Source organism: Scomber scombrus, chromosome 2 (assembly GCF_963691925.1).
Source record: "Scomber scombrus chromosome 2, fScoSco1.1, whole genome shotgun sequence".
NCBI classification, from domain to species: Eukaryota; Metazoa; Chordata; class Actinopteri; order Scombriformes; family Scombridae; genus Scomber; species Scomber scombrus.
Genome location: NC_084971.1, coordinates 9,835,932 through 9,862,603, shown reverse-complemented (window position 1 = coordinate 9,862,603; position 26,672 = coordinate 9,835,932). Strand labels below are relative to the sequence as shown.

The following is a 26,672-nucleotide window of genomic DNA, read 5'->3' as shown; positions in this document are numbered from 1 at the left end:
TGTAACATATAGTACAAGAAAAGAAGAGTATCTCATGTCAGTTAAATAGAACATCTTCACTGGCTCTCAATATATTTACACAGAATAACAACTCAACAATATTCAGAAATATACACCAGGAATGATTACAGACAGGTGAAACTATATCTGTGAACTGTAGAAGTGAAGAGTGCAGGAGTGCTGAGATAAATACTAAATGGTGAAAAAGGAGACATGTTACTTTATATACATAGTAGGATTAACATTGTGTGATTTCAAAATCTTCAATATCAAAAGTAATATGCTTTAAAATGATCTCAAAATCTACACAGACTAGACACAGTATCCCGATTAGCAGCTACTGAATTACAATAAAACCTTGTAGAGCCAAAGTGAAACTGGCATTGAAGAAAAATAAAACCATTAAACACCTGGGAGGATCTGTTATCAATCCATCAAGTTTACCAACCTGATATTCAACCTGTCCTCCACCGAAAACATTAGCTGTCACGCCTAATCAGTTAAAAAAGAAAACAATTATCTGCATGCCAGACACTGTCTTGGAATCTAAACTGACGCTGTCTCCCTCCCTTGGACTCTATATAATGCTCAGTAGTCTCAGTCAGAAACACCACCTGGTACAGACTCTCTAGCTTTGACCACCTGCAGCTCAGCCTCCTTCTCCACTTCTCATCATGCCTATCTCTGTCGAGCAACAAAGCAGCCCTAGCATCGCCTACAGCTTTGCAGAAGGGACGACCGTCGGAAGCCGACAGAGCCTAATCACCACCGGGGGCTACCTGGGGCGCGCTCCCAGCGTGTACGGAGGCGCGGGAGGTTACGGGACCCGCATCTCCCAGTCCAGCTCTGGCTTCTCCTCCAGGTCTATTTTCGGCTACGACTCTTCAGTGATCACCAACGAGAAGGTGACCATGCAGAACCTCAACGACCGCCTGGCCTCCTACTTGCAGAGGGTAAGTCATGTTGTTGATGATGATGATGATGATGATGATAATAATGATGCACACTATAAACTGCAACAATCACACTTTCCAGCACTTTTTAAGCCTAGAAATAACTCAGAAAGCACATATAGTAAACAATAATAATAATAATCATCATAATCATAATAATTATTATGATTATAACAATTATCCTTGCAGCAGTCCTCATACACAAAGTATCCTATAATCTGTTTTTTTTTTACAGTTTAATTTGATTTGATAAAAAATGATAATAAAGATTACAGGCATCTGGAGAAAGTACCTTTAGTGCATATAAGGTGCTGACTGTGCTTAATAACAGTACTGAGAATTATTTCACTTTATTCATATACTCTACTACATTTTACAGGGAACTATTGTACTTTTTGCTTGACTTATTTGACAGTTACTTGTTACTTTGCAGATTGTGATATTTAGCTGAATGTATCATGAGCTTATAAAATATAAATCACTGTAAAATAAGCTACTTAACGATATGTAACATATCTGTACTTGAATTGAGCTCCACCATGACCAGCTACAACATTAAAAAATAACATATTAACATATTATTGCATCAGTGATATTAAGTCAATATTTCTAAGTTTATATGTAAAAATACACCAATAACAGGAAGCTTTCAAGTACTTTATGTTTGATACTTTAAGTTTAGCACGATGAAATGTTTTAGGAGTGGTATAATATCCTTTTTTGGATTAGAAAAATATCATTTAACCGAGGAGATGCAGGAGTTATGAGCCAGGACTGAAGCGCTTCATAAACAGCCTCAAGTTCAAGATAAAGTTCAAGTTTATTGTCATTTTCACTGTGCCTTTGCATACACAAGAGAATGAAATTCTGATTCTCAATCAGTGACCCCAGTGCAGATAAAAACATCATCTGTCATCTGTCATCTGTCGTTGCGTGCCGTGACACTTTGGTTGTGCGTGCAGGTGCGTTCCCTGGAGAGTGCCAACGGGAAGCTGGAGCAGCAGATCAAAGAGTTCAATGACAAGAGATGTATCATTTCCACAGACCTCACCATCCACTCTGCCACCATCTCTGATCTCAGAGCTAAAGTAAAACTTACATTCAACACCACACGTTAAGAACGATAAGAAAACTATTTTTTAAAAACACAGAACTAGAAAAACACAGAAAGCATGTAGTGTATGTGGTTTAAAACCTAGGCTGGATTAACAAAGCCGGTTTTTAAAGAGGCATAATCCTCAGTTATCCATTATGACAACACCTAATAACACTTTTGTCTACTTTGAACTGCTTAGAAGTAGAGAACAGAAATCTCTTTAGTTTTTCAAAAGAACACAGAGGGAGATTAAGAGGAACCAGTTTCTAGTGGTTAACATATCTTTGTTTCTCAGCCTTTCATGTCAAATGTGATAGACTTAAGAATCAGTGGAGCACATCTATGGATTCTTTGTTGTAACTTAAAACATTTTCATGACAAGAAGTCAATCATTTTCTGATGTCTGCTACAGAACAAAAATGACACAAATTTACTGATGAACGCCTTCAGTGAAGCAAACAAACATATGAACACAGACAATTTTTCATTTTTCCACCACATTTAGATTGCGAGGAGATATACAGAGAATCAAAGTATCATCCTGCAGATTGAGAATGCTCATCTGGCCATGGATGACTTCAAGATGAAGTAGGTTTAAATTCTTCTGTCACTTCATGCTAAAATCTAGATATACTTTCTTATAATCTCATTAGGGTAAAAAAGAAAGAAGAAAAAAAATACTTTTGTAATTGCTGTAAAGTAATGGCTAATTGTATACGTTTTGAATAAGATTTACATTATGTATTTATTGTTAAATGTGAACTGTTTTATTGCAACTATAAATAACTGTAAATCCCGACGCAGCTTCTGTAACTCCACCTGACCTCCTTCTGTAGGTATGAGATGGAGGTAAACATGTGTAATGCAGTGGAGGCCGATGTGGCTCGTCTCCGAGGGATCCGGGACTCCATGAAACTTTCCATCACCGACCTCAGTGTGCAGATTCAAAGTCTGAAAGAGGAGCTGGCGTACCTCAAAACCAGCCATGCGGAGGTCAGGAACAAAATGTGTTCTCTGTCCTGTTTAAAACTGAATTCGAAACTATAAGTGTTGGAGGATTCTGAATGATTTAAGAGCAGGATTGTCCATTTGCTTAGTGTGTTTCTGGTGCAATGGCACCATCTGTTGGTGCCATGACTCTCACACCTGCAGAGGACATTAAAGTTTTTCTCCTTTTCATGTGGCAGGAGATGGAGCGGCTGAGGGTCCAGCAGAGTGGTACTGTGAACGTCCAAGTGGACAACGCACACTCTGTGGATCTAACAAAGGTCCTGGATGACATGAGGGGCCAGTATGAAGCGATGATGATGAAGAACAAAGAAGAAGCTGAGAGATGGTTCCAAGAAAAGGTGAGATGGGAGAGCAACGTACACAAAATGACCAGAAACAAAAAATTATGAGAAGATTCACAGATGGCAAATTCAAGACATTTATTTATTGTATGTGTGTGTGTGTGTGTGTGTGTGTGTGTGTGTGTGTGTGTGTGTGTGTGTGTGTGTGTGTGTGTGTGTGTGTGTGTGTGTGTGTGTGTGTGTGTGTGTGTGTGTGTAGATGAAAGGTCTTCAGATAACCATCATCACAGGCACAAAAGAGGTGGAGACATATTCTGTCCAGCTCAAGGAACTGAAGATGACCTACCAGAGTCTGGAGATTAAGCTCCAAAGCATCCGCGCAGAGGTAGGAAACAGACAAAAGCACCATGACTGTGTGGGATTATATTTGTATTGTGCAGATACATCATGGACCTGTAACTTTCCTATCAGGCAGGCAGTGCGGTTTTCCCTCTTAAAGTTTCTCTTGCATCATTTGTCCTGCAGATTCAGTGCCGTTATCAGAGTCTAGAGGAAACAAAGAGTCGATTCAGCATTCAGCTCAACCAGCTCCAGCTGACCATCAACATGCTGGAGGTGGAGCTGCAGCAGCTGAGAGACTCTCTGGAACAACAGAGAAGGGAGTACAACCTGCTGCTGGACATCAAGATGCGGCTGGAACTGGAGATCGTCGAGTACAGGAGACTGCTGGATGGAGAATATAAGCAAGCAAAGTGAGATATGAAGCAGTCTTTAATTCTTTATATAACAGTTTAAGAAGAACATTAGACATGGTTTGACACATGTCCACTCTCTCCAAAGGGCTGTGATCATCAGCAAGGTAGTGGAGCATGTGGAAGGTAAGAAACTGTCCAATAAACCAGCTTCACTTTCCTGTAAATGTTTGCTGTCATTAGGGTGCAGCGACTGTCAATGATGCATTATGTGTCTTCTCCACCTCTGCAGAGAAAAAACCCCACATCGAGAGGCGAGTGAAGATCATCACGGAGGAAATCATTGATGGAAAGGTGGTGTCCTCCAGTGTTGACACTCAAGTGGAGGACATTCAGTAACACCTCTGCTAGTGCTAAGCTTCATTTATGATGATTCAGCCCCTAAATAGTTAATAAGTGACTCCTTTAATATCATTTATTACAGTCAACTTTTATGTTGAGCTTAGCCGTCTACAGGTATCATAATTATTTCCTAAATTTAAACTATATAGAAAAAGTACATTTCCTTATTAAGAGGGGTTACCTTTGCATGTTCTCTCTCACTTTTCTTTTTATTGCTTATTTTGTTTTTATAGTGAGGTGGGAGTACATAATGAGATTTTTGTGGTGATTGCTCAGTGTGAGGCCAACATACGTTAAAAATTCAGAAAATACAGATAAAAATGCACGTTTAATCACAAATCAGAAAGGTTTGTGCTTTTGAATAGTATAATTTATTATATAGTATAATTTGTTTAAAACAAAATCATGTTTTGGACACACAAACAATAATTGGGTATTAAAGGTGTTCAGACAATATCAGACATTGTTTAAAAAAAACATAGCTATGTAGGGAAACCTGCATGCAACTTGTCAATCTTTTAGATCACTTGTGATTTTGGCTCCCTGCTGCAGCATCAAGCCAGTTTTAAGCCTTGGAAATAAAATGACATACTAACGTTTTGCTGCAAGACCTTAAAGTCAGTATCGGTATTTTTACTGTGTGGATACTCTGCTAAATATCATAACAACATACTGTAATAAAACCTAATTAAATGTTAACTCTTAAGTGCCATGTAGTTTTTATTATGTAATTCTACTCAAGACCACCAGGTGTCACCTTTGTCTTTCCATCCAACAGTGCAGTCTTGACATAACTTTGATGGATCTTATGATCGCATTTCACCAAAGTGGAAAGAGATTGTTGCTGTACAAAATACATTTAAAGACATGATTAACTGAACTCACTTACAGGACAATGAACAATGTTCTAGAAATAGCACAGTAGGCACAATATTGACCTATGTGATCTACTCAGAAACATGCAGAGCTTTGCCAGAGATGTAAATGTGTCCTGAATGTGACACAGTAGATGTTTTAGAGTGGTTCGGGGAGGCTCATACTTCATGATTCAGTCTTCATTTGGGTGGAGTTGAATCAAGTGGAGACTTGAGATCTCCATACATCCATTATTCACCTTCCTGATGGGAAAATGACTCAACTTGGAATACCTTTCTTCCTTCACTGCTTTTGTGCTGCACTCAATTAACACATCATTGCTGGGTTAGTAAATCAATTTAATGGTCCTGAGATGTGATTCTTGCTGTTTCAGCAGCTTTGAGCAAAAGAGAATGATCAAGTTTAGGCAAAGAAGACTATGCGCATCTGCCTCACAAACAATCGCAATTTGAATCATTCTGCATGACTAGACAAGACAAAAGCCAACAGTGTTGATGGACCTTTGAAACTTACACTTAACTCACCGTAGAGGCAGTCTGAAAAGAGTGTGTGTCACATTCATGATTAAAACAGAGATACTAAATCTGCTTAGATTGGCAAATGCACAGCACACTTCCTCTCCTTTACTGTCCATCTTCTCACCTGGACACACACAGTAACGTCCCATTTAAAACTGAATTCCTAACATCCAATTTGTACTCCTAGTGTCAAACTTCATGCCCAAGAAAGTAAAAGGGGGCAAAAAGAGACTAAATCTACATTTTGCAGTAGCATGTACTCTTTGGACAGAACAGAACAGAAAAAACAACAACAACAAAATCACAAACTCATGTTACCTCAGACTTGTGAGCATCACATGAGTTTTCCCTCAGCTGACTAATCTCTATTATCAACAAAATCAATGTAATTAAGGTCATTAATTGTGTGCATGTGGGTCCTCATTCAATTTAGGTACGCATTGTAATGCTTTTGAAATGCAGTTAGGAGATAGTGAAGCTCTCAAGTGAATATATAAGTTACTTTTATATATTATTAATGACAAAAAGTGAATCTAGAGTTAGTTCTCCTCAGTTCTGTTGCATTTTCTGTTGTAAATTTCCAGACTTCTCAGTGTAACTGCATTGGATTGTTGCATGAATTTCTGCTGTTAGTAAAGGGTGTTGCCAATATGTGCAGGGTATAAGTGCAAACAAAAATCTGTCTGGGCCTGAAATACTTTTTTAAACATCACACTGACAAATGGGCCTTTCAAGAAAAAAACAAAAAAAACTTGATGCATCAGTGATTCACCCCAGCCGTCATTCGCTCTGCTACAAGAGATAATTAGAGAGATATTGTTTCAGGCTGGTCTTCTCTCCTACATGACATACACACCCAGGTAAAAGCACCTCAAGCTAATTCTCATGTCACAGCAGTAACCACATTTCAAACATACTGATCCGGTTTTCACCACAAGCTGTGGTTATTTGTGTGTAACAGGAACTTCGTACCCAGGCTTGAATGGGTCATTCGTATTCTGAGAACTCATTCAGATGAATAGTGGAACACATATGTGACACAGTAAAAGTGTCATTAAGAGTTATTGATATGTTTTTTTTGACAAAACACCCACAAGTTAAACTACAAGTATAACTAAAGTATATGTGGAGATTATCACCTTCTACACACACTGCACATGAACCTATTACTGTAAAGTCTTCATTCAAGTTTCAACATGAATTCTCTAGTTAAAAAAGCTACAAAAAAGGACATTCTTAGTGAATGGAGCATGTGGTTTATAGGAGTCTTCCAATTAAAAGCGTACATACCTCATTCATGGTTGCTTCACACACAGAAACCACAGTCACACCTTGCCTCATAGCCACACATACCATAACCATCACTCACTCAGATAAAACCAAACCCTCTCCTTTGTTTGTCAAAGCAGAAGAGTGCACAGAGTGTCTGTTGATTATATAATATTGTTTCACTCTAACTAAAATTAAATACCCTAGTTTTATCTTCAAGTTAATTAAATCTACCTATAAAGTGTATGTATTGACAAAGAGATCATAATAAAGATAACTTTATTTGTATAGTGCCTTTCATAAAAGAAATGCAGCTCAAAGTGCCCTACAACAAAAGAAATGATATAAACAAAGTGCTTCACATTACGCAACCTGTGAAGAAATGTATAAAGTCTCTTAACACTTTGGTATTTTACATCAAAGAATCCTAAAGCAAGAGCACCTGAGTATGATTGCAGAGCCAGTAGGTGAAAATGCTTGCTATGTTATTAACTTAGAGCATCAGGGAGGCACAAGCACACTTCTCCTGACCACTGCTGCTTCAAAGAGACTTTTATGTGATTTTTGTGGGTTTTGTGAACTGTCATTTAATTGCAGAAGCTGATAAAGTGCCTGTGTTTATTTCTGGTAGCAGTAATTAATTAAATTAGGTAAAGTAAAAAAAAAAAACCCTCTTAATGTTCCTGGAAGTATGCAGCATTTCCAGTTTATTACAATTGCTCACAGGCATTACTCAATAGTCAATACTACAACTCTTCACATAGTGAGCACCACAGAAGTCATTGTTGATTAAACTATGGGTCGGTGTGATTCGTTACCATGACACTAAATGCCTACAATGACCACACCTTTCACAATTCACAAATTAGTTTCTCACTAAAACTCAACCACCAATGAATATCTGTGTAATTCCATTTTGCACACATTTACATACTATTGTCAAAACAGTTCAGTTTACATCAAAGAACCTAACATATCACAAAATTACGCTAAATTTGGGTGCAATTTGATACATTCTGCTACATCTTAAAAGACGTAAATGAGAAAGATAAAAATATATACTGTTAACTCTTAATTGGATTTTACAACACTGAGTGCCTCGTTTCTTTCTTTGATTGACCTCCATTAAAGCCAGGTGAGGAAAAAAAGGGTTAAAAAGTTTTTCACTTCACTTTTCATTGCTCAATCCCACAGAGAAATACTTTTCCTCATGAAAGTTTATGACCTGATCACATGATAACATCCTTCTTTTACATAATGGATGTTGCATGTCTGTATCTGCAGGGGATTGAAGGGACGGATCAGAGATGGAAAAAGAGTCTTCCCCACATGTATTACAAAATGGGGTTGACTATCTGTAGCTCTCCTTTATATGTAAGTGAATATGCATGGGTTTGAACTGCATTACTGGTAATATTTTAGTTTCAAGCAATTGATAACATCTTAAATACTGCAGCATCAAAACGGTTTTATCTTTGCTCAAAATCCAACAATGATTGCACCACCAGATAAAATAAAAACACTACTGATCATTTATTACATACTACATAAAAAATTGCGTGGAGATCTAGAAAAAAGTTTGATTATACTGTAATACAGTAAATGCATTTTGCATTTTTAAAAAGAAATATTCACAACTCAGTGACACAGTTGCTGGGTCCGGCCAGCGGACTTCATCTACATCACAGGCTGCCTGATAATGTTCTGTCTAGGCAAGAAATGGGAGAAAAACCCTCTAGTGTGCCAGATCCAGCCTTGGCAAGACTCCACACCTGAATCACCACAGGCTAATTTCATGGCCTGGTACTGGGTTTTTGGTAGTAAACCTCCACTGCCATGCAAACAAAAAACCCTTCTAATGGGCTTAAAAGGGAGTACAGTGGAAGGAAAACATTTATGAATGCCTGGTTGATGTTGAACGACTCCTTTATCAGCACAGTGAAAACTGGCATTGTCCCAATCTTCGACATAGCCAGGAGACTCTGCATGCTCATGATCCTGCTGCTCACGTCCAAACAAGACATCCTAAAGACCACCTAGAAATGCAAGAAGATGTTCAGTGTTACCCAAAAAACATGCCCATGCGGGCCCGCTGTGGGGATTGGTTTACTGTGGGGCAGTGCAAACCCACACTAAACCAACATGGGCCCTGTGTGTGTTACACAATACAGGGCCCAAAGCAACTTTGCCCTTTTGGGCCCTCATGTGGGTTTTCTGTGACCCACTGTGGGCTTGACCACAGATAGTCAATATATTTTCTTAATGTTTTTCTTATAACCTGGCTGTAAATATATGTAAGTATTCAAAACATACAACTTAGTTGATTACTGCTACTTTCAATAAGAGCACTTATCTTGCATATGCATAGTAATTTTGTGGGTCTATACTGCAGGTACAACAGGACAACATTAATTGATACAGAATGCAGTGGTGCGACTGGTGTTCAACCAGCCAAAGAGGGCACACGTCACTCCGCTGCTTATTGAGCTCCACTGGTTACCTGTAGCTGCTAGCATCAAGTTCAAGTCTCTTATGCTTGCCTACAGAGTGATTGTTGGGAATGCTCCCACCTACTTGAATGCTCTTGTAAGAGCACATGTTACCCCCCGGATGCTGCGTTCATCAAATGAGCGTCACCTGGCTCTGCCGGCCGTACAACCACGGCAATCCAGGTTATTCTCATTTGCGGTTCCACGTTGGTGGAACGAGCTGCCGAAAACCACCAGAGCAGGGGCCTCCCTCTCTGTCTTTAAGAAGCACTTGAAGACCCAGCTCTTCAGAGAGTACCTCCCCTCTTAACTTACAATTACTTAGCACTCTTAACTTACAACTACTTAGCACTACTTAGCAGTATTTATTCATTGTCACACTAATGTTTCTGTTGCAATGTAGCTTGAATGTTATTCTCCCTTGTAAGTCACTTTGGATAAAAGCGTTTGCTAAAGGACTAAATGTAAATGTAAATGTAAATGTAATTGTTTTTGTTAAGTATGGCCAGTATGCCCACTGTTAGCTTGGGCACCTATGGGCCGCCCACACAGGGTCTAACAAGTATACTGCTTTGGGGCCTCTGTGGCCAATCTACTGTGGACCAGCATGAAATGCAGGGGGCATGTGGACCCCACATCCCACACTATGGTGCCCAGGTCTGTATGGCCAAAGGTGGCATGACCTGTGGAGAACCCCACAATTACTTATGGCTGCACAGTGTCACATTGTTACCATGTTGGCCAGGGACTCCTTACATACATCTCTTTACAATATAGTACAGCCTGACAGTAGCATGTAGTATAGTATTGTACTGTAAACAATCACCACTGACTGTGTCTGTTTGAATGCACACTTTTACAAACTGAAATCACTGATCTTTAACGCTTCGAGTTATGCTCAATAGGTTGCTTCATGTGAACCCTGTTATGTTGGAGGACACGGTCAGTGGTGGAAATACTGACACTGTTGATTCTTCTTCTTAGTCTTAGGTGCCATTTTCAAGAATGGAGCTTCTCTACAACCTGCCGGATGCCTGACCTAATATGGTATTTTGAGGGCGTCATTCATGTTAATTTACTATTCTCGGGAAAGCACTTTCATTTAGAACAGGTTAGTTTCATAATGTTTACGACGGTCATTTACGACTGTTTCCTGGTGATACAAGTGTTTGATGAATCCGACGTGGCACACTCATAAATTCCACCTCACGAAAAAAGTAAGACAGATTTAAGAAGAAAAATACGAACATATTCTTGCATCTGGCTTATTGTCTTGAAGGACCATGTCAACAATGAGAGCCTCTTGCTGTTAAGAGAATGTAAGAGTCCCTCCACCCTCACATGGCAGTCCTGCAATACTACAAAGAGGGAACATGCAGTAATTTCATGAACAAGAACATGGTCTATCAAAATTGCAGGAATTTAATCTGAAATGTTTATGGTCTTGCTCTTCCTCCTCCTCTTCCTTCTTGTTACACACACTCTTCTGCCTTTCAGGTTGTTTCCCTCCTTGTTGGTATCATCCTCCTCTTCCAACTCACTTGTGCAACCTGTCCACTCTGAACTGGCTTATATTGGTTTTATCCCATCATTAGCAACCAAGTGAGAACAGTTTAGAGTCGTTGTGTGTAAGCTATGACATCTGTGCTGTAATTGTGTTCAACTTTGGCCTCCTGTGGTTACAATTATGTATCAGAACTGTATCACGACACAAAATGTGTTTTAGTGAGTGAGAATGTGTTTGGAGTTTTACAAAAAGAGTAGTTAAGATCTACAAATTGTGTGTATTTGATTAAAAATTGATTAAGGTTTTTCTAAAAGAGCCATTGATTCAATAAATGGGTTCACGCTACTGAACATTTGGTTCAGAGAAATGGGGTTTACGGCTTTGGCAGTTCAGAAAAACTGCAAAATGTAAACCAAATTTAGCACGTGAACTTAAAAAGAATAATTTAACTCTATCATAATAATATTAACCATGTAATCTGCATTGATAATTTAACACCAACCATGTCAAACTGTTTTCAAGGTCAAAAATGAACCAACATCCTCAAATTGATGAAATAAAATTTTGAACAGCATAAATTTAATTTCAGAAAAAGGAGTCAAGTAAGCACATTTTTTATTTTTTTATTTGTATTTGTTTTACTAATTCTACATTATCTATGTCACAGTTTCCAACTTTAGCCCTGTTTGACCTGCAGTGAGATCTCTCTGCCACTCTGTTGATGTGTGATTCTGTTTTTTTGGCAGATGAAATGATTGCCTTGTGCCTGAGGAAAAATGTCTCTGTCATGCTTTATATCATCTTTGATAACCACCAATTACCATCAAAATGTTTTCTCTTTAAGAATGTGATTAATGTTCTTTATATTTTCATAGTGTCTATTTTATTTTTATTGACAAAGTGAATTAGTCATTTTCAAGTTGTGCAATATGGGTCAATATAATTAGTGTTTCATTTTATGAAATGTGAGAAAGTCTCACAATTTTTGTCAGACCACAGAAAATCTATTTATTTAGTATTTTGCACTCATTTACTCACAGTGTTGCAGTGTAACTCATAATTTAATGCTGACACTAACATCCAATAAACTTTATATAGACTAACTAAACCAGAATATTCTGTAACAATATGCTCTGTTTAAACATCTTCACCAGTGCCACACCCACGATACAACAATGTGCACAAACTATGTCCTGTTGCACTGAATCATGTGCCAACTACCAAACATGCTGTACATATTTATAAATGAAGCAAGAATGCTTCATTTATAAATGTTGGAACTCTACAAATGTCAGGAGAGAATGGTGTTTAACCTTAATTATACGTCTGTGCTGTAGAATACTTTTCCAACACTTGTGAATTGCTATACATTAGAACATGCACACACTAGAGTTTGGTGTGTTAGTGTGAAAATGCTATCTCCAGAGAGCTGTCTTAGACATAATTTATAGCTGTTTAGCACATGCATGGGATGAGTTCTTAACCTCAAAATGAAAAGCAGCAGTGAAAAGAAACACCTGGTTTGTATTACCTCAAGCTGTGTATGTGGCCAGTGTACAGTAGTCATTTGGCAGTTAGAGATAAAACAACTCTTTGTTAGGTTTAACTCCAAGCAAAATGCCCCAAAGCATAAATGCATTATTGTTGCATCTATGAATCCAGAACTGCAAGGAAAAGTTTAAATGTCTGCATTTTTTAATTAAATCAACCTTTCCACGTTTGATGTGAGACTTATTGTTCAAAGTCCTCTGGGCATTATAAAACAGAAAAAGAAATACTGTTGTGAAATGGAAAGAAGCAAACAAGCAAGAGCTTGTTCTTCTTTGAGCATGATGCACATGCCAACGCACAATGCCAAGAAAAATAAAGAACAAGTAGACTCATCGTGGGGAACTTTCCAGCAGTGCTGTGCCCAGTCTTGAATATGGCAAGGTCTCAACTTACGTCATAAATGCCCTTAAAACTAATTCAAACTGGCAACTCTGCAGGCTATTGTTAAGCAAAAAACAGAAGACATTGTATCAGAACTTTTTCAGAAAAGTTTCAGATGTGAAAAAGAAATGAATGTATGAAACACAAAAGAACCAACGCTTAGAAGTTGATTTTATTGCTAGATAACATCAGCATAAAAAAAAGACAAAGGGGTGTGTGAAAAGAAGTATGCTGGCTGAGAGACAAGTGAAAGACTATCATTCATTTTGCTGTGTTTACAGTGCTCGTTTCTGTGGTTACACAACAGGTTTGTCATGGCACAAATTCAATAAAAATGGATTATGTGTCAGAACAGACAAAGACTTAAACCTGACGGATTTGCATCAATAACTAACCTGAAGCTCAGTGACGGGTGTGGCTGTTGGCAATCATACGTTGTAGAAATAACAGGTAAAAGTTCAGATAGATGCACATTAATATGGAGTATGGATATGAATAAAGGCTTAACAGAATAATGAAGCATGTGTTTAGTTTGAGGTTCGGATATAGTTTTGAGGTTTGAATGGTGTCAGTAAATTTAGCAGGATTTAGTGTAACCCCACTTTCTCCCCAGAATCGTTGCATAAAATGAACCTGACGGGGGGGGGGGGGGGGGGGGGGGGATGGGGGTTGATGGGTGGGGCAGAGCACCCATCTCAGATTATGCTCCTCCCTTCAGTTCTGCACGCCCCCACTCACAGCCGAGGGAGCATGCCTTGTGAAGGATATAAAAGCTGAAGGAGGCAAGGCTGTGCATCTCAGTCTATCATCTCCTCTCCAAGACAGGCAGACCTTCTCAGCAAACCATTACAATGGCATCCATGTCAATGAGAAGCGGCGGCATTAAAAGCTCATTCTCTGGGCGCTCCTATTCAAGTGGAGGCTTGGGTGGAGGTTCAGTGCGTAGGGGCTATGCCTCAAGTGTGTATGGTGGTGCAGGTGGCAGTGGAGCAAGAATCTCCTCCGCCAGCGTTTTCAGCTCAGGAGGTGGTGCAGGTGGTTATAGTTTTGGCATGGGAGATGGCGCAGGCTATGGAGCAGGTGGTTGCATTGACATTGGCGCAGGCACCAACGAGAAGGCCACCATGCAGAACCTGAATGACCGTCTGGCCTCCTACCTGGACAAGGTTCGCAGCCTTGAGAAGGCCAATGCTGAGCTGGAACTCAAGATCCGCCAGTTCTTGGAGAGCAAGACCTCCCCCAGGTCCCGTGACTTCTCAGCTTTTGAGCTCACCATTGCTGACCTGCAGGGAAAGGTATGTCACAAGATGCCAAAGCATGTCACGCTGTAGTTTATCATGCAGTGCAAAATGATCCACTGGAATTTAAAGTCAATGATTGTGAGCATTACTGTCCTTGTGTTACATGTATTGCTTTTTGTTGCTGACAGCATAGTTAATGTCTGGAGTCTGTTTGCAGTTGGAGACAGTTTGATGAAAGAACTCCACTAATTATGTTACATGAAACATTTCTTCATCACAGATCCAGGATGCCACCCGTACCAACGGAGGCATCTATCTGGCTATTGACAACGCCAAACTGGCAGCAGACGACTTCAGAACCAAGTAAGAATCATGATGACTGCGAGTTTCTCTGTGAAATGTAAAAAAGAATTGACTCTAAAGAGAACAAGAGATGCATATTTTGAAGGTGCAAACACTGATGTTTGATCTCTTGCTGTGTAACAGGTTTGAGAATGAGCTTGCTATGCGTCAATCAGTGGAGGCAGACATCGCAGGTCTGAAGAGACTGTTGGATGAGCTGACACTGGCCAGATCAGACCTGGAGATGCAGATAGAAGGTCTCAAGGAGGAGTTGATCTTCCTCAAGAAGAACCATGAGGAGGTGGGCAAAGCAAACTGAGTGGATTTGCATGGCGATTAATTCGTTACTGTAAGGTAAAAGGAGCCCAACAAACCTCTTACCAATCTGTGTATTCAACAGGAAATGGCATCCATGCGGTCACAGATGACCGGACAGATCAACGTGGAGGTGGATGCAAAACCACAGGTAGACCTGAGCACCATCATGGCTGAGATCCGTGAGCAGTATGAGGGTGTGGCTGCCAAGAACCAGAGAGAGTTGGAACACTGGTTCCAGTCAAAGGTAAGACTCAACCCTGTACTCTGGTATATATTTAACACGACATCCAGCACTATATATTTATTTCACTTAGTAATTTTAATTGTCTGCTTAGAATCTAGTTTGAAGGCATATAGTTAAACATAACACTGATATTCTCCCATGTCTACTGCAGACAGAGGCGCTGAACAAGGAGGTGGCCGTGAGCACAGAAACTCTACAGACCTCCAAGTCCGAAATCTCTGAGATCCGTCGTACACTGCAGGGCCTGGAGATCGAGCTACAATCCCAGCTAAGCATGGTAAACCCTCATCTTACTCCCTTTTTCATTCTGCACATTCTTTACCTATTCCACTCTCTGCAATATGTCATTCAAAGTTTGATACACCTACAGTATGTTTCAGTGTGTTCATTGTTTCTCTCCTCACCGCCTCTCTTTTCTTCTCTTCCCTCCTGCAGAAAGCGGCTCTGGAAGGCACTTTAGCTGACACAGAGGGCCGATACTCAATGCAGCTACAAGGCCTCCAGAGGCAGGTGACGAGCTTGGAAGAACAATTGATGCAACTACGTGCTGACATGGAACACCAGGGCCAAGAATACAAAATGCTGCTCGACATCAAGACCCGTCTGGAGATGGAAATTGCGGAATACAGAAGACTGCTGGACGGAGAGGGCAGGTAAGAGAGGAGAGAAGGATCAGAGCTTTGTACAGAAATGCATGATGTGATTGCGTGTGAATGTACGGTCTTATATTATTTCTTAAAATAAAAATAAACTGTATGTGTACAACTAACAGAACATTTGTATGTTTTCATCATAAACTAATATAACAATGATTGTGTTACCCTCCACAGCTTTGGCGCTTCATCGACCAGCAGTATGAAGACCAGCACCAAGGTGATAGTGGTGACAGAGGAACTGAAGGACGGCAAGGTGGTGTCATCCTCCACCACCAGCACCTAATCTGTCTCACGCAGCAAACAAACACAAGGGAGCAACACCTGACAACCAAAAGCAAATCTGAATCCAGTACTTCCATCACGTACATGTCTGAACAAAATAAAAGGCTCTCTGTTTGCCGACTGCCATTTTGTTCTCTGTGTCTGACTAAATGTGTCTGCTTCATTCAAAATAATATCATGATGGTTACAGCTGCAATGTTTTGAAATTGTAAATTTCATCTTCCTACTGATGAATGTCAATTTAGATGTTTGATAGTTCAAACATTCATAACTTTGGGACATATGTGTATAAAACCTACACACAATGAAATCATAATAGCTCGAAGCTGCAGTACTTCAGCAGTGTTAGCCACATTATGTCCTGACTATAAAGGACAGATAAAATGGGTCTGTGAAGATAAGGTTGCTAATATGAAACCTGAGGCTAGCTGGTCTTGCCTCTTCTCATTCATTTCTCTGAGATACAAGTGACTTCAGGATTTAAACCCCAAAGACTATCCAGTGTTCAGCAATACAACACTACAGTTGTACAGCTCTCAGGTCTGAACTATAAGACTGAAGCAGAGCATTTGTTAAAAACAGCATGCATGCTCATCAGGACTTTTAACCCCCAGTCAATTAAGATTTTCTGTTTCAAGTTGAACTTTTATTAAACACAATTTGCATATGTATTTGATTTTCCGAAGGCCAACTTATCAAGGGAGTGTGCTTCACTTCCCCTCATGCATGCTGGGATAAGTCTGTCATTACACTGACTAAAGTTGCATCAATTGATGTTTGGCCACTAGGGGGCAAAGGATGGCTCTATTTTGGCACTCATTTATTTCAGTGAAGGAAGGCCAGCAATCCAGAGGTGCTTTCTGATTTGCTTGTGTCATGTGGAGCCCACTACACATGTGCATTTACTTTTTATTCCATGGGCCCACCTGCCTGTCCCAAAGTCTTTTTATCGTGAGATGACATCACACACATAAAAATAACTTTTCAAAGCTCTGCAGGAGCTTTACAATAATAAATCTTCATGGATTAAAAATGCATAATGCAAAGAGTAACTTGGTTTGCAGCTTGAAGCTACAAACGTTTTTTTTAGTTTTTTAATGGAGGTCTATAGGGTTTTTTTTGTTACAGCATCATAGCCACAAACAAAGCCACATATCATCCCACTGGAGTTATTTCTAGCCACTGATGAAAGTTCAAATTCCTTGGCTTTAGCTTAGCCTTACTGTCTGTTTATCAGATGTTGTTTGCTATCAACTGTTTGCTATATAAAGCTGCCCGCTGATGCTGGAAACAAGGTTGATGAGAGCAGTAAGACTCAATCGTATAATAATTGTATCATTAAAGCAAAACGATGAGCTATAAGAGGCTGAAAAGCTCCCTAGAAGTGCAGAGTTAGAAGATAATTCTCTGAGTTTGTGACTACAAGTGACCCCTTTTTCATTACATGTACAGTACTTGATCCATTGTTTGTATAAAAATGCTGATTAATGCTACTTTTAAAAATACATGGGCACATAAAATAAAATAGCCATCAGAAGCAATATCTGCTCTGATATCTGTTCTTTAAGATTAAAGATTCATTATTTGTCAGTGAGGAACAATGATGATGAAAATGTAGCATAAGCAATGAAATCACATATACAGGAGCTGATTCAGTTGCATGATCTTTATTGATTTTTAACAAAGCTTCCAACGCATCACTCAATCTGATCGACGTCCACATCAACAGTCTTGCTGGTTCCAACCACCTTTCCATCCACAACTGTCTCCACCACTGTGATGACCTTGGTGACCACTGAGGAAAAGAAAAGAAACAACATTCATGAGAAAATCTTGTCATGTCTTTTCAAACGCTGTTAAGATTTGAGCAGCACATTAAAGAAAATTAAAGAATGCTTACCTTGCCTTGAGCTGGTGATGGAGAGGAGGACAAGAAGAAGAAAATGTTAGAATGTATAGACTTTGTGATTAAAACATTACATTTTTTTTCACCTATAACATCTGATCTCTCCCTCATCTCTCTCACCTTTCATCCTCCCCATCCAGCAACCGTCTGTACTCTGCGATCTCCAGCTCCAGCCTGGTCTTGAGGTCCAGCAGCATGTCGTACTCTTGCTTGCTGCTTGTGATGTTGGCATGGAGCTGGGACAGCTGGGCCTCCAGGCTTGTGACCATGTTTTGAAGACTTGCTAGCTGTGCAGCATAGCGGGCCTGAGTCTCTGCCACAGTGCCCTCCAGAGATGCTTTCTGGTGGTGTCAGAGGGTGAAGTTGTCATGTGAGTGAACATTCAGTGATTAAGATTTTGATGCACTGACTGCAAGACCTGTAGGTCTGATTGTGATTCTGCATCATTAAACACATCTACAGTGTTGTAGACTTGGAACTATATGCTTACAGTTTCAAATGCAGTAGATGATCATTATTATCAGTATATGTTGACATACCATGCTCAAATGGGACTGCAGTTCGATCTCAAGCCTCTGGAGCGTGCTCTTCAGTTCTTTAATCTCTGTGCGGGATGTTAATAGACTTTCTGTGTGTACAACCACGTCCTGCTCCACTGCTGTGATCTAAGCATATCAAAGACAAAGCGTTACATGTTTTACTCAAGAATTACAGCAGATGACTGTCGTACTCTCAAGATAAGAAAATTCCACAAAGCTCTTTAAAAATCAATTAAACAGTTTTTATTTTGCAGTGGTGGAAGAAGTACTTAGATGCTTTACTTAGTAAAAGTAACAATACAGCAATGTCAAAATATTAAATTACAAGTAAAAGTCCTACATGAAAAATCCTACTCACATGAAGTATTAAAAGTAGTGTTTTCGTACCTGGTGATGTTTTGAATGGATATAGTATTATATATGACATCATTTGATTATTAATACTGAATACTGAAATACAGAATCAGTGTGTAAGCAGCATGTTACCGTTGTAGCTGCAGCTACTTTATATACAGTAGCTAGTTTAATCCAGTGGTTCCCAACCCTCCAAAGGGTCAACAGATAAATTAATAAGATAGGAATCTGTTTTCTGTTTTTGACTTATTTTGTAATCTTTGATTTCATGTGAAAATGTGAAAAGTAACTAAAGCTGTCAAATAAATGTAGTGTAGAAAAGTACAACATTTCATTGACATGTAGTGGATTGAAAGTATAAAGAAGCATAACATGGTAATAATCAAGTACCTCAATATTCTACTAAGTTACTTTCCACCGCTGGTATTTTCTCACCTTGTTCTGGTACCACAACTCGAGATCCTTGCGGTTCTTGGCGATGCCACTCTCGTAGTGTTCCCTGATGTCTGTCATAACCTTGTTCAGGTCTGTAGAGGGACAAGCGTCTACGGACACGTTGACCTGGCCGCCCATCTGACTCCTCATCATAACCAGCTCCTGTGGGGGTCAAAGGGCAACACCTTGATCAGTCGGTGCAAAATCTCAATGTAATCAGGTATTTTTTTATTTATTATAACAAAAGTATCTTCCTGTATTGTATGCATGCATGCTTTTGGTTCTTTGATCTCTATTAAGAACTGTGTGAGTGTGTGTTTGTGTGTCTGAGACAAACGGTGACAATGAGCTAATGGAGGCAGAGAAGAATACTAGGAAGTGTGCGGTGGAGAAGGGGGCAGCTTTGGGAGAATGGAGAGGGCAACAGAGCTGTTTATAAAAACATGCAATTTCCTCACTGCTATCAGAGGTGAGGCCGAGGTCATGTGTGCACAATTAGTCTGGTTTAGGTTACAATGGACCATAACAAATGATGAGAACTTTTTCATGTAATGAATAGCTGCTGTGTAAAGTTCCCAGCTGCTAAAACGATGGATGATGTTGAACATTGTGTCATTTATCACTCGTGTACTAACATTTACTTTCAGACACTGTGCATACACAGTGTGGGTGTTGGCCTGTGTGAATGTATTATGTGCTGACATTTTTTGTTCTCAACCAACCCTGAGCTAGTTCAATTTGGTTCCCCACCACTCTCTACACCCTCACCTCTTCATGGTTCCTCTTGAGCATGATGAGCTCATCCTTCAGGTTCTCATACTGACTCTCCAGATCCATCCTGGCCAGATTCATCTCGTCCAGCACCCTCTTCAGTCCTGCAATGTCTGCCTCCACAGCCATCCTCATAGCCAGCTCGTTCTCATACCTGAGGGCAGAGGGCACAGGAGGAAGTCCAGGCAGGTCAGACAGGTTTTAGTGGATCGTTAAGATTAGAAGTTGTTAGTTAGACGTGACGTCACGCTTTGATGCACAAGTAAGGTTTCACTTATGTGGCAGGTTGGAGAGGGCACACTCACTTGGTTTTGAAATCATCGGCAGCCAGTTTTGCATTGTCGATGTCCAGGATTGTCTTGGCATTGAGTCTGGAGGCGATACGAATCTGAGAAGGGAAATAAACACAAGGAAACAAGTCAAAAAAGAGACATCTCATGTTTCTAATAGTTTACTGGACACAACAGCACTACCGCTATGGGATGTTTTAGGCCAATATATTGACATTTAGAGTTCAAAAAGTATGTTATACACTGATTTATTTTGATATCCCATTTTAAGGCTTTTTTAGAAGGGATCCCTTTAAATGTGGTTATTGGAGTGGTTATTTACTCATAAAGATATACACTGATAGTGATGATACTTAATAATGTCAGTCAGGCTGTGGCTTCTGTAATTATCACTGTGACACTGAACGCTGTCGGCAAGATGTGATGCACTGTAGGAATGACAGTCACGAAAATTGCCGTCTCACTGCTGTCTGGTTGTGTCATGTGCTTCCTGATGAGATGGCTTACTTCTAAACTATGCCAATGATGGATTTACTAGCTCTCTAAATGAAATGTCACCTGTCATACCTTAACCCCGAAATCACAGTTAAGCCACATGCAGTACATACCAACAAATACCTGTCCAACCCCTTACTTCTAAACTCCTAAACTCACAAGATACAATAATATCACAAAGATGAAAAGATAATAGAAAAGACTGAAACACATCCACATCTCCCTGCTTCCTCTTACCTTGTCCTTCAGGTCATCGATGATGACGAAGTAGCTGGTGTAGTCGTGGGAGATGATAGTTTTGCTCGCGTACCAATCCCTGATCTGCTTTTCCAGCTGGTTGTTCTCCTTCTCCAGGGTGCGGACCTTCTCCAGGTAGGAGGCCAGACGGTCATTCAGATTCTGCATGGTGGCCTTCTCATTGGCTCCGACATGGAGGTCCAGGCCGTCGGCAAGGTTGAGGCCTCCATGGGATGGTGCATAGTTCATCTGGGCTGAGGAGATACGGGTCCCACGACCACCTGCTCCACCGTAGACACTCATGGTCCTTGAGCCGTAGGATCTTGAGCTGAAAGACATGCTGAAGGATTTGAATCTGGACTAGGTAGGGATACTGGAGGTGATCAGCAGTTGAACGCATCAATTGAGTGTCCTTGGTTATATAGCAGCAGCAAAGTGGGAAGGGCTGGGAGTTGAAAGGGAAGAATGCAGCTGACAGGCTACCCCCATACAATCTCTCCATCAGCATGGGTGTGGTGGTTGGTGGGTAGGGGGTTATTCACCTTCTTTACAGGTCAAACTTGTGATTCCACATTTTAACATTTCTCAATGAAAAGGTATTCCTTGAATACATTTCTTGTAGTCCTGAACCTGTAGCAGTGTGTAACAGCGGGTTTAAAGACACAAAACATGCATTCTTAAATAATGTACACCTACGGTAAAGAAGAATAGACTATGTACAGCTATATAGTAAGTATTCATTTAGCCTGATTGCTCACACCAGTGACAGAAATGGCACATACAAGTGACAATTTCACCTCAGTGAAACTTGGGGCCAAAGGTAGAGGGCAAAGCATTTCTAAGATGGCTGAGGTTATTTTTGTCTCAAAAGTTTAGAGCCAAGATGTTCACGATTGTGTGTACTAGTCATTATACAATATACTCTGATGAATAAATAAATACTCAACTGTCACAAAACCAAAGGTGACAAGCCCACAGAGGCCTACAAGACTCTGCTTGCTTCACATGTAATACAGAGGCAATAGAAAACAAAAAGGAACAAGTAAAGCTAATAGCATGTGTCACAACATAACAGTTGTAACTTAATTGTACCATCTTTTCATACCTTGAAGATAAGCCTTTGTTAAATGACTGGTATTTAAACCTGTACGCCCACCTGCTATGTCTCTGGAAAAGCACAAGTCAAACATTCAACAACAACAATCAACTGTAAAATATTTCATCTCAATCACACAGGTGACTCTTTCTGTCCACCTGAGCAACATACCTGTGTACTCTGCGGGATAGGGGTGACAATTTGCTCTGGATGGGAAACATGCTAAGTAAGTAGGTTTGCTTAGGCTTTATCTAAAACATTTCTTCTTCGTCAGTCTTGAAATAACTAACACTATAATGAAACTTGAATCATTTTATGTAGAGTAAATTAAACATTGAAAACAACTCTGTGGGCTCCATGGATAGTTATTTGAACAATTACATTAAAAGATTTGTTCAGTAAATCTGTTGGCAGGCATGTCAATTAATCTGTTCCAGAGTCGTACCATATCAGCCTTTTTCCTGACTTCACATGGCTCCTAAAGCTGACCCTAACCCTGACCCAAATGCCAATTGGAACTTAAGGCAGCAGAAAAGGATGGAACAACTATGGAAGACAAAATGAGGCACATTGTCTGAACAAATGACTGAACTTGTCATAGGGTCAATATCCTCTTAAATAAGTAGAAAGATTGTGAGAATGTCAGATATCATTGTTCACTACCAATGCTAATAAATAAAACAAACAAACGCATGTGGTCTGTGCCTGTGACTGACGGTTTTGTACATGTTCTCTGTATAGCACTTAAGTGGATCTGGATTTTTCTTCCATCTCTGAGTACTCCCGCAACTTTAAATGTGACGTTACCTATGGGCTTACAGCTTTAGTATGCTCTTGTATGTCTTTGTGTGTGTACATATATGAAAATATAGTTTTTATGAAAATTAATGTGATTAACACCCACATCATGATTGTACAAGTTTGACATTAACTTGTAAAAATGTACCATTTGGTTTCATTGGTTTATAATCCTCCACACATACACATCCTCACACTAGCAAGAACTGATCACCTACATTTTTTTTGTTTTCAGTTATCTCTCACTTGTCTCCACCCCTACTTTGTTTTCATTTCACAACCTCTTCAGTCAACGCTCAGGCTGATAAGCAGGGTGAGTCCTGAGAAAGACACGACTGATGGTTTGATAACGACTGAAGAATGAATGCTTCAGTTGTGTTTTTTTATATAGTACAATGTGCAAAATATTATTGGAGGGGAATGACACACATTCTAATCCAGTGCATGCTTCCATTATGCAGCAGATCTTTTTTTATTGATTATTAAAGCCCTAATTTATTTTTTTATAATCATGATTAATGTTATTTTTATTTTATGACTGTCACTTTATTATGCTGCTGGGACCTGAGTGCAAATCTCATTCTGTTCATGTAAAAGCATGTTTTGAATGACAATAAACAAACCTTGAACCTTGAACCTTGAAGGATATCAGTCAGTGAAATGATTGGTGTGGATGATTCGAGGGCTGATGCATGTTTAAAGTCGAAAGAAAACACAGAAACCAGTGTCTTATCTTGGATCTCTTAAACTGTAGACTGGGTTGTAGCTTTCAATTAAGGACAGTAATTACTTGTAGTGAAGCTGTTAAAAAGATTTGACAGTTATCAGTACACAGTGAGATGTGCCTTTTGTTGGGAAGAGGCCCAGTATTCAAATTAAATTATATTTTTCCATTTTTAGGTCCTGTAGCAGGTAACAAGGTCTGCCATATTAAATCTACTGATCTGTCTGACAGGTCAGGTGACACCATTCTCTCACATCTTTAAACTGCATTTAATCCCACTCTCATTCAGTCTTGTATCTAGATTAAATCTGCTCAGGCTAAACTGCATTGGCTTGCCCCACTGGCTGAGCAGTTTCATCTAAATGCCATGATCCGCCCAGTAGCCCTGCAATCATCCCTGCTTGTCTAATAAAACAAAAAAGGTAATTAAGGTAGCAAAGACTTATAAATTAAAATTATTGTTGTTTATAGGAGAAGCTATTCTGGTCTAGTTTTGGCTTGTGAATACATTTTAAAATCTAAACTTTCTTTCCCACAAACACCTTCAGGCCTTACAGCCCTCAAGTAATGTAGCACCCTGATAGGTGTGACAGGCTTGTAAAACAACTTTCTCCATTTTTTCCATTTCCCTTAAACATGTTCCTCAAGTCACTGTTCTCACTCCTGGATTATAAGTACTGATAGGTCTTTTGTTCTATCAAACACTCAAGACAAAAATGCTGCTCTGCCTGCCTCCTTTGTACCACATCGGCACCCTACATCTCTTTCTCTCTGATAAGACAGGTTGATGGTATGTTTGCATGTGGAGGGAGAAACTGCAGGTGTAGTAACACACCTTTATGTGCATATGCTTGGACAGCATAGGTATTTATTGTTCATAAAAGTTACTGCTTTTGGTGTGTTGCATTACGCACACAACTGCCCTGATCTTGTAGCTTCTACATAATACATTGTGCATTTGAAAAGCATGGTCTGGCTGTATGATTGCAGCTCTTCAAAGGGGCTAATCAAGTATCCAGCACATAAATCCAGTGCAGACCTACTTTTTAATATATTGAAAAAAAGGAATGCATAAAATGAATAATGAATCACAGTCTTATTTATAATGTCATCAAAATCATCACATATTGGGAATAGAGATTCCAGCAGGTCAATGTAAAATCAGCCCAAGGAAAAGGCCACCTTTAAAAACGTATGGGTTCATAATTAAAGAATACATTTTCAAGTATCTCTTAAAACAACATCCTTATGTACACTGACACTGTTTTTTCTTGCCATAATCAATCCTCTTGCTCATCCAGTAGGAGGCGAGATAAATCAGTTCTCTTTTGTGTAAAAAACTAATTTTATCTGAAACTAACATGAGTATTCAGCAGTCTATCTTCAAAATGTGTCTTTTTAAAACAAAATACCGTCTATGTCTTACTATCCCATCACTGCAGCTCAGCATGGAAACACTTTCTCTGGAAACACACAAAGATTATCTAAAACTTTTGCACAGTACTGTATATTATATTATGAAATAAAACAGTGCAGGTTATGTTTTCATTGAGTTGTCTTAAGTGTGCTGGTTTGGTTTAATTTATCCGTCAGTGGTTAAAATAACAATTCAGGGATTCGAGGTGTAAGCAAGCTCAAAGAATGATGTCGCAAAGATATAAAATTTAAAAAAAAGTTTCAACACTCAACACTGACCAATCCTGACCAAGCATAAACTCACCACCTCCCAACAGCTGTCCACGCCCACTTTGATTCATTGTTCAAAACTGAAGAGGCAGAGAACTCAAAGTGGACACAAAATTACCTGCTAACAAGAACAAGAAAGAGATGTGTGTCTTTCTTCTCTGCTCACTCCCATTATGTCCAGATGCTTTCACGGACACATTCTGCAGCTGCTTGCTGTTATTAGATGTCGGCTACAGTGTGCATTTGTTTGCAGTTGTATTATATAACTAAATACTTTGTGAATGTCTTAGTAGGAAGACAAAGAGAGAAAATATGTGTCTGCTTACTTTGAATTGTGCTTTAAATGGCTTGCAACCCACTGAACATGAAACATTCATTTTTAAATATTCATTAAACAGATAGCGCCATGGTTTAAATGTACTTTTAATTACCTCTGACCTCATTACATGTATAAATATACGCTGACTGATAAAATACACAGGAAGATCAACATCATATTCTTCTTAAGGAGGAAGAAATTTGTTTAACCAGTTTGGACTCTTACTTCTTTAAAACTTTCATAACTCTCTCAGGTGTGGATTCACTTTGACTCATTACACAAAAATGGGTGCATGCTGGATTTCCATGGTGGGCAGTTTTTGCAGTGACCATCGCTAGAGGGAGCTCTTCGGCTGTGCAACTCACCTCCACAACTCAGAAATCTGTTTCACAGGAAGGGTGTGGCACTGTTGATCATCTGTTGCATTTGTCAAGTCAACTTTGAGATGCGTCAACCCCAAAAAACCTCATCACATCATCTATTTCTCAAGTATCACTTACAGTATGAACTCTGCGTAGGTTTGCAACATGATACTTATATTATTTCTGGCAGTTCCTTTGAATATTTCTCTGAAGCGTGAGTTGATTTAAAACAAGAGGTCTGCTGATGCAACTCAAAGGTTAAATAATGTCAGTTTTCTCTCCTTTTATTAGCCATGGTATAATCTATTATTCATTAGGTTAAGCAACCACAATAAATGAAGCAACTGCAGTTCAAGTTATACTTGAAAAAAATGTTTACTTGAGGGATATATATGTCAAATGTGATATTTATTCATGTTATGTGAAACCCCATTAATGACATCATTCTATAGCACTTAACATTCTTTATCACTGCACTTCAGTAGTCATCTATTCCATTTGTGGCAAAAACAGCAGCTTGTGTTGGTGCATTAATTCGTTGTCATAAGGTG

The 26,672-nt window shown here is 39.4% G+C and overlaps 3 protein-coding genes across 3 annotated transcripts; 2 read left to right on the top strand and 1 right to left on the bottom strand.

Moving 5' to 3' along the window:
* Window positions 1-804: 804 nt before the first annotated feature.
* Window positions 805-4,432, top strand: LOC133990759 (keratin, type I cytoskeletal 42-like). The gene is made up of 9 exons (XM_062429167.1): window positions 805-953; window positions 1,916-2,041; window positions 2,555-2,637; window positions 2,886-3,042; window positions 3,237-3,398; window positions 3,601-3,726; window positions 3,867-4,093; window positions 4,182-4,219; window positions 4,326-4,432. Exons 1-9 carry the CDS (start codon window positions 912-914, stop codon window positions 4,430-4,432), a joined length of 1,068 nt encoding a protein of 355 aa, XP_062285151.1. The 5' UTR covers window positions 805-911.
* Window positions 4,433-13,838: 9,406 nt separating this feature from the next.
* krt15 (keratin 15) lies at window positions 13,839-16,207 on the top strand. The gene is made up of 7 exons (XM_062441546.1): window positions 13,839-14,321; window positions 14,548-14,630; window positions 14,754-14,910; window positions 15,010-15,171; window positions 15,323-15,448; window positions 15,607-15,824; window positions 16,002-16,207. The coding sequence occupies exons 1-7, from the start codon at window positions 13,878-13,880 to the stop codon at window positions 16,108-16,110; spliced, it is 1,299 nt and encodes a 432-aa protein (XP_062297530.1). The 5' UTR covers window positions 13,839-13,877; the 3' UTR covers window positions 16,111-16,207.
* A 1,599-nt stretch (window positions 16,208-17,806) lies between these two features.
* krt98 (keratin 98) lies at window positions 17,807-21,475 on the bottom strand. Its single transcript, XM_062441559.1, has 8 exons — window positions 21,137-21,475; window positions 20,420-20,502; window positions 20,112-20,268; window positions 19,344-19,505; window positions 18,555-18,680; window positions 18,136-18,356; window positions 18,010-18,020; window positions 17,807-17,904 (listed from the first exon to the last, which is right to left on the bottom strand). Exons 1-8 carry the CDS (start codon window positions 21,473-21,475, stop codon window positions 17,807-17,809), a joined length of 1,197 nt encoding a protein of 398 aa, XP_062297543.1.
* Between the last annotated feature and the right edge of the window lie 5,197 nt (window positions 21,476-26,672).

What these genes read in the sequence shown, in the direction of transcription:
- krt15 (XM_062441546.1), top strand. Translation starts at nt 13,878, where the DNA reads ATGGCATCCATGTCAATGAGAAGCGGCGGCATTAAAAGCTCATTCTCT. An exon ending in TTGCTGACCTGCAGGGAAAG is followed by an intron (nt 14,322 to 14,547) that starts GTATGTCACAAG and finishes TCTTCATCACAG; the next exon opens with ATCCAGGATGCCACCCGTAC. An exon ending in GCAGACGACTTCAGAACCAA is followed by an intron (nt 14,631 to 14,753) that starts GTAAGAATCATG and finishes GCTGTGTAACAG; the next exon opens with GTTTGAGAATGAGCTTGCTA.
- krt98 (XM_062441559.1), bottom strand. Translation starts at nt 21,475, where the DNA reads ATGTCTTTCAGCTCAAGATCCTACGGCTCAAGGACCATGAGTGTCTAC. An exon ending in AGTTGTGGTACCAGAACAAG is followed by an intron (nt 18,681 to 19,343) that starts GTGAGAAAATAC and finishes TGATATGCTTAG; the next exon opens with ATCACAGCAGTGGAGCAGGA. An exon ending in TGCAGTCCCATTTGAGCATG is followed by an intron (nt 18,357 to 18,554) that starts GTATGTCAACAT and finishes TGACACCACCAG; the next exon opens with AAAGCATCTCTGGAGGGCAC.
- LOC133990759 (XM_062429167.1), top strand. Translation starts at nt 912, where the DNA reads ATGCAGAACCTCAACGACCGCCTGGCCTCCTACTTGCAGAGG. An exon ending in TCTCTGATCTCAGAGCTAAA is followed by an intron (nt 2,042 to 2,554) that starts GTAAAACTTACA and finishes CACCACATTTAG; the next exon opens with ATTGCGAGGAGATATACAGA. An exon ending in TCCAAAGCATCCGCGCAGAG is followed by an intron (nt 3,727 to 3,866) that starts GTAGGAAACAGA and finishes TTTGTCCTGCAG; the next exon opens with ATTCAGTGCCGTTATCAGAG.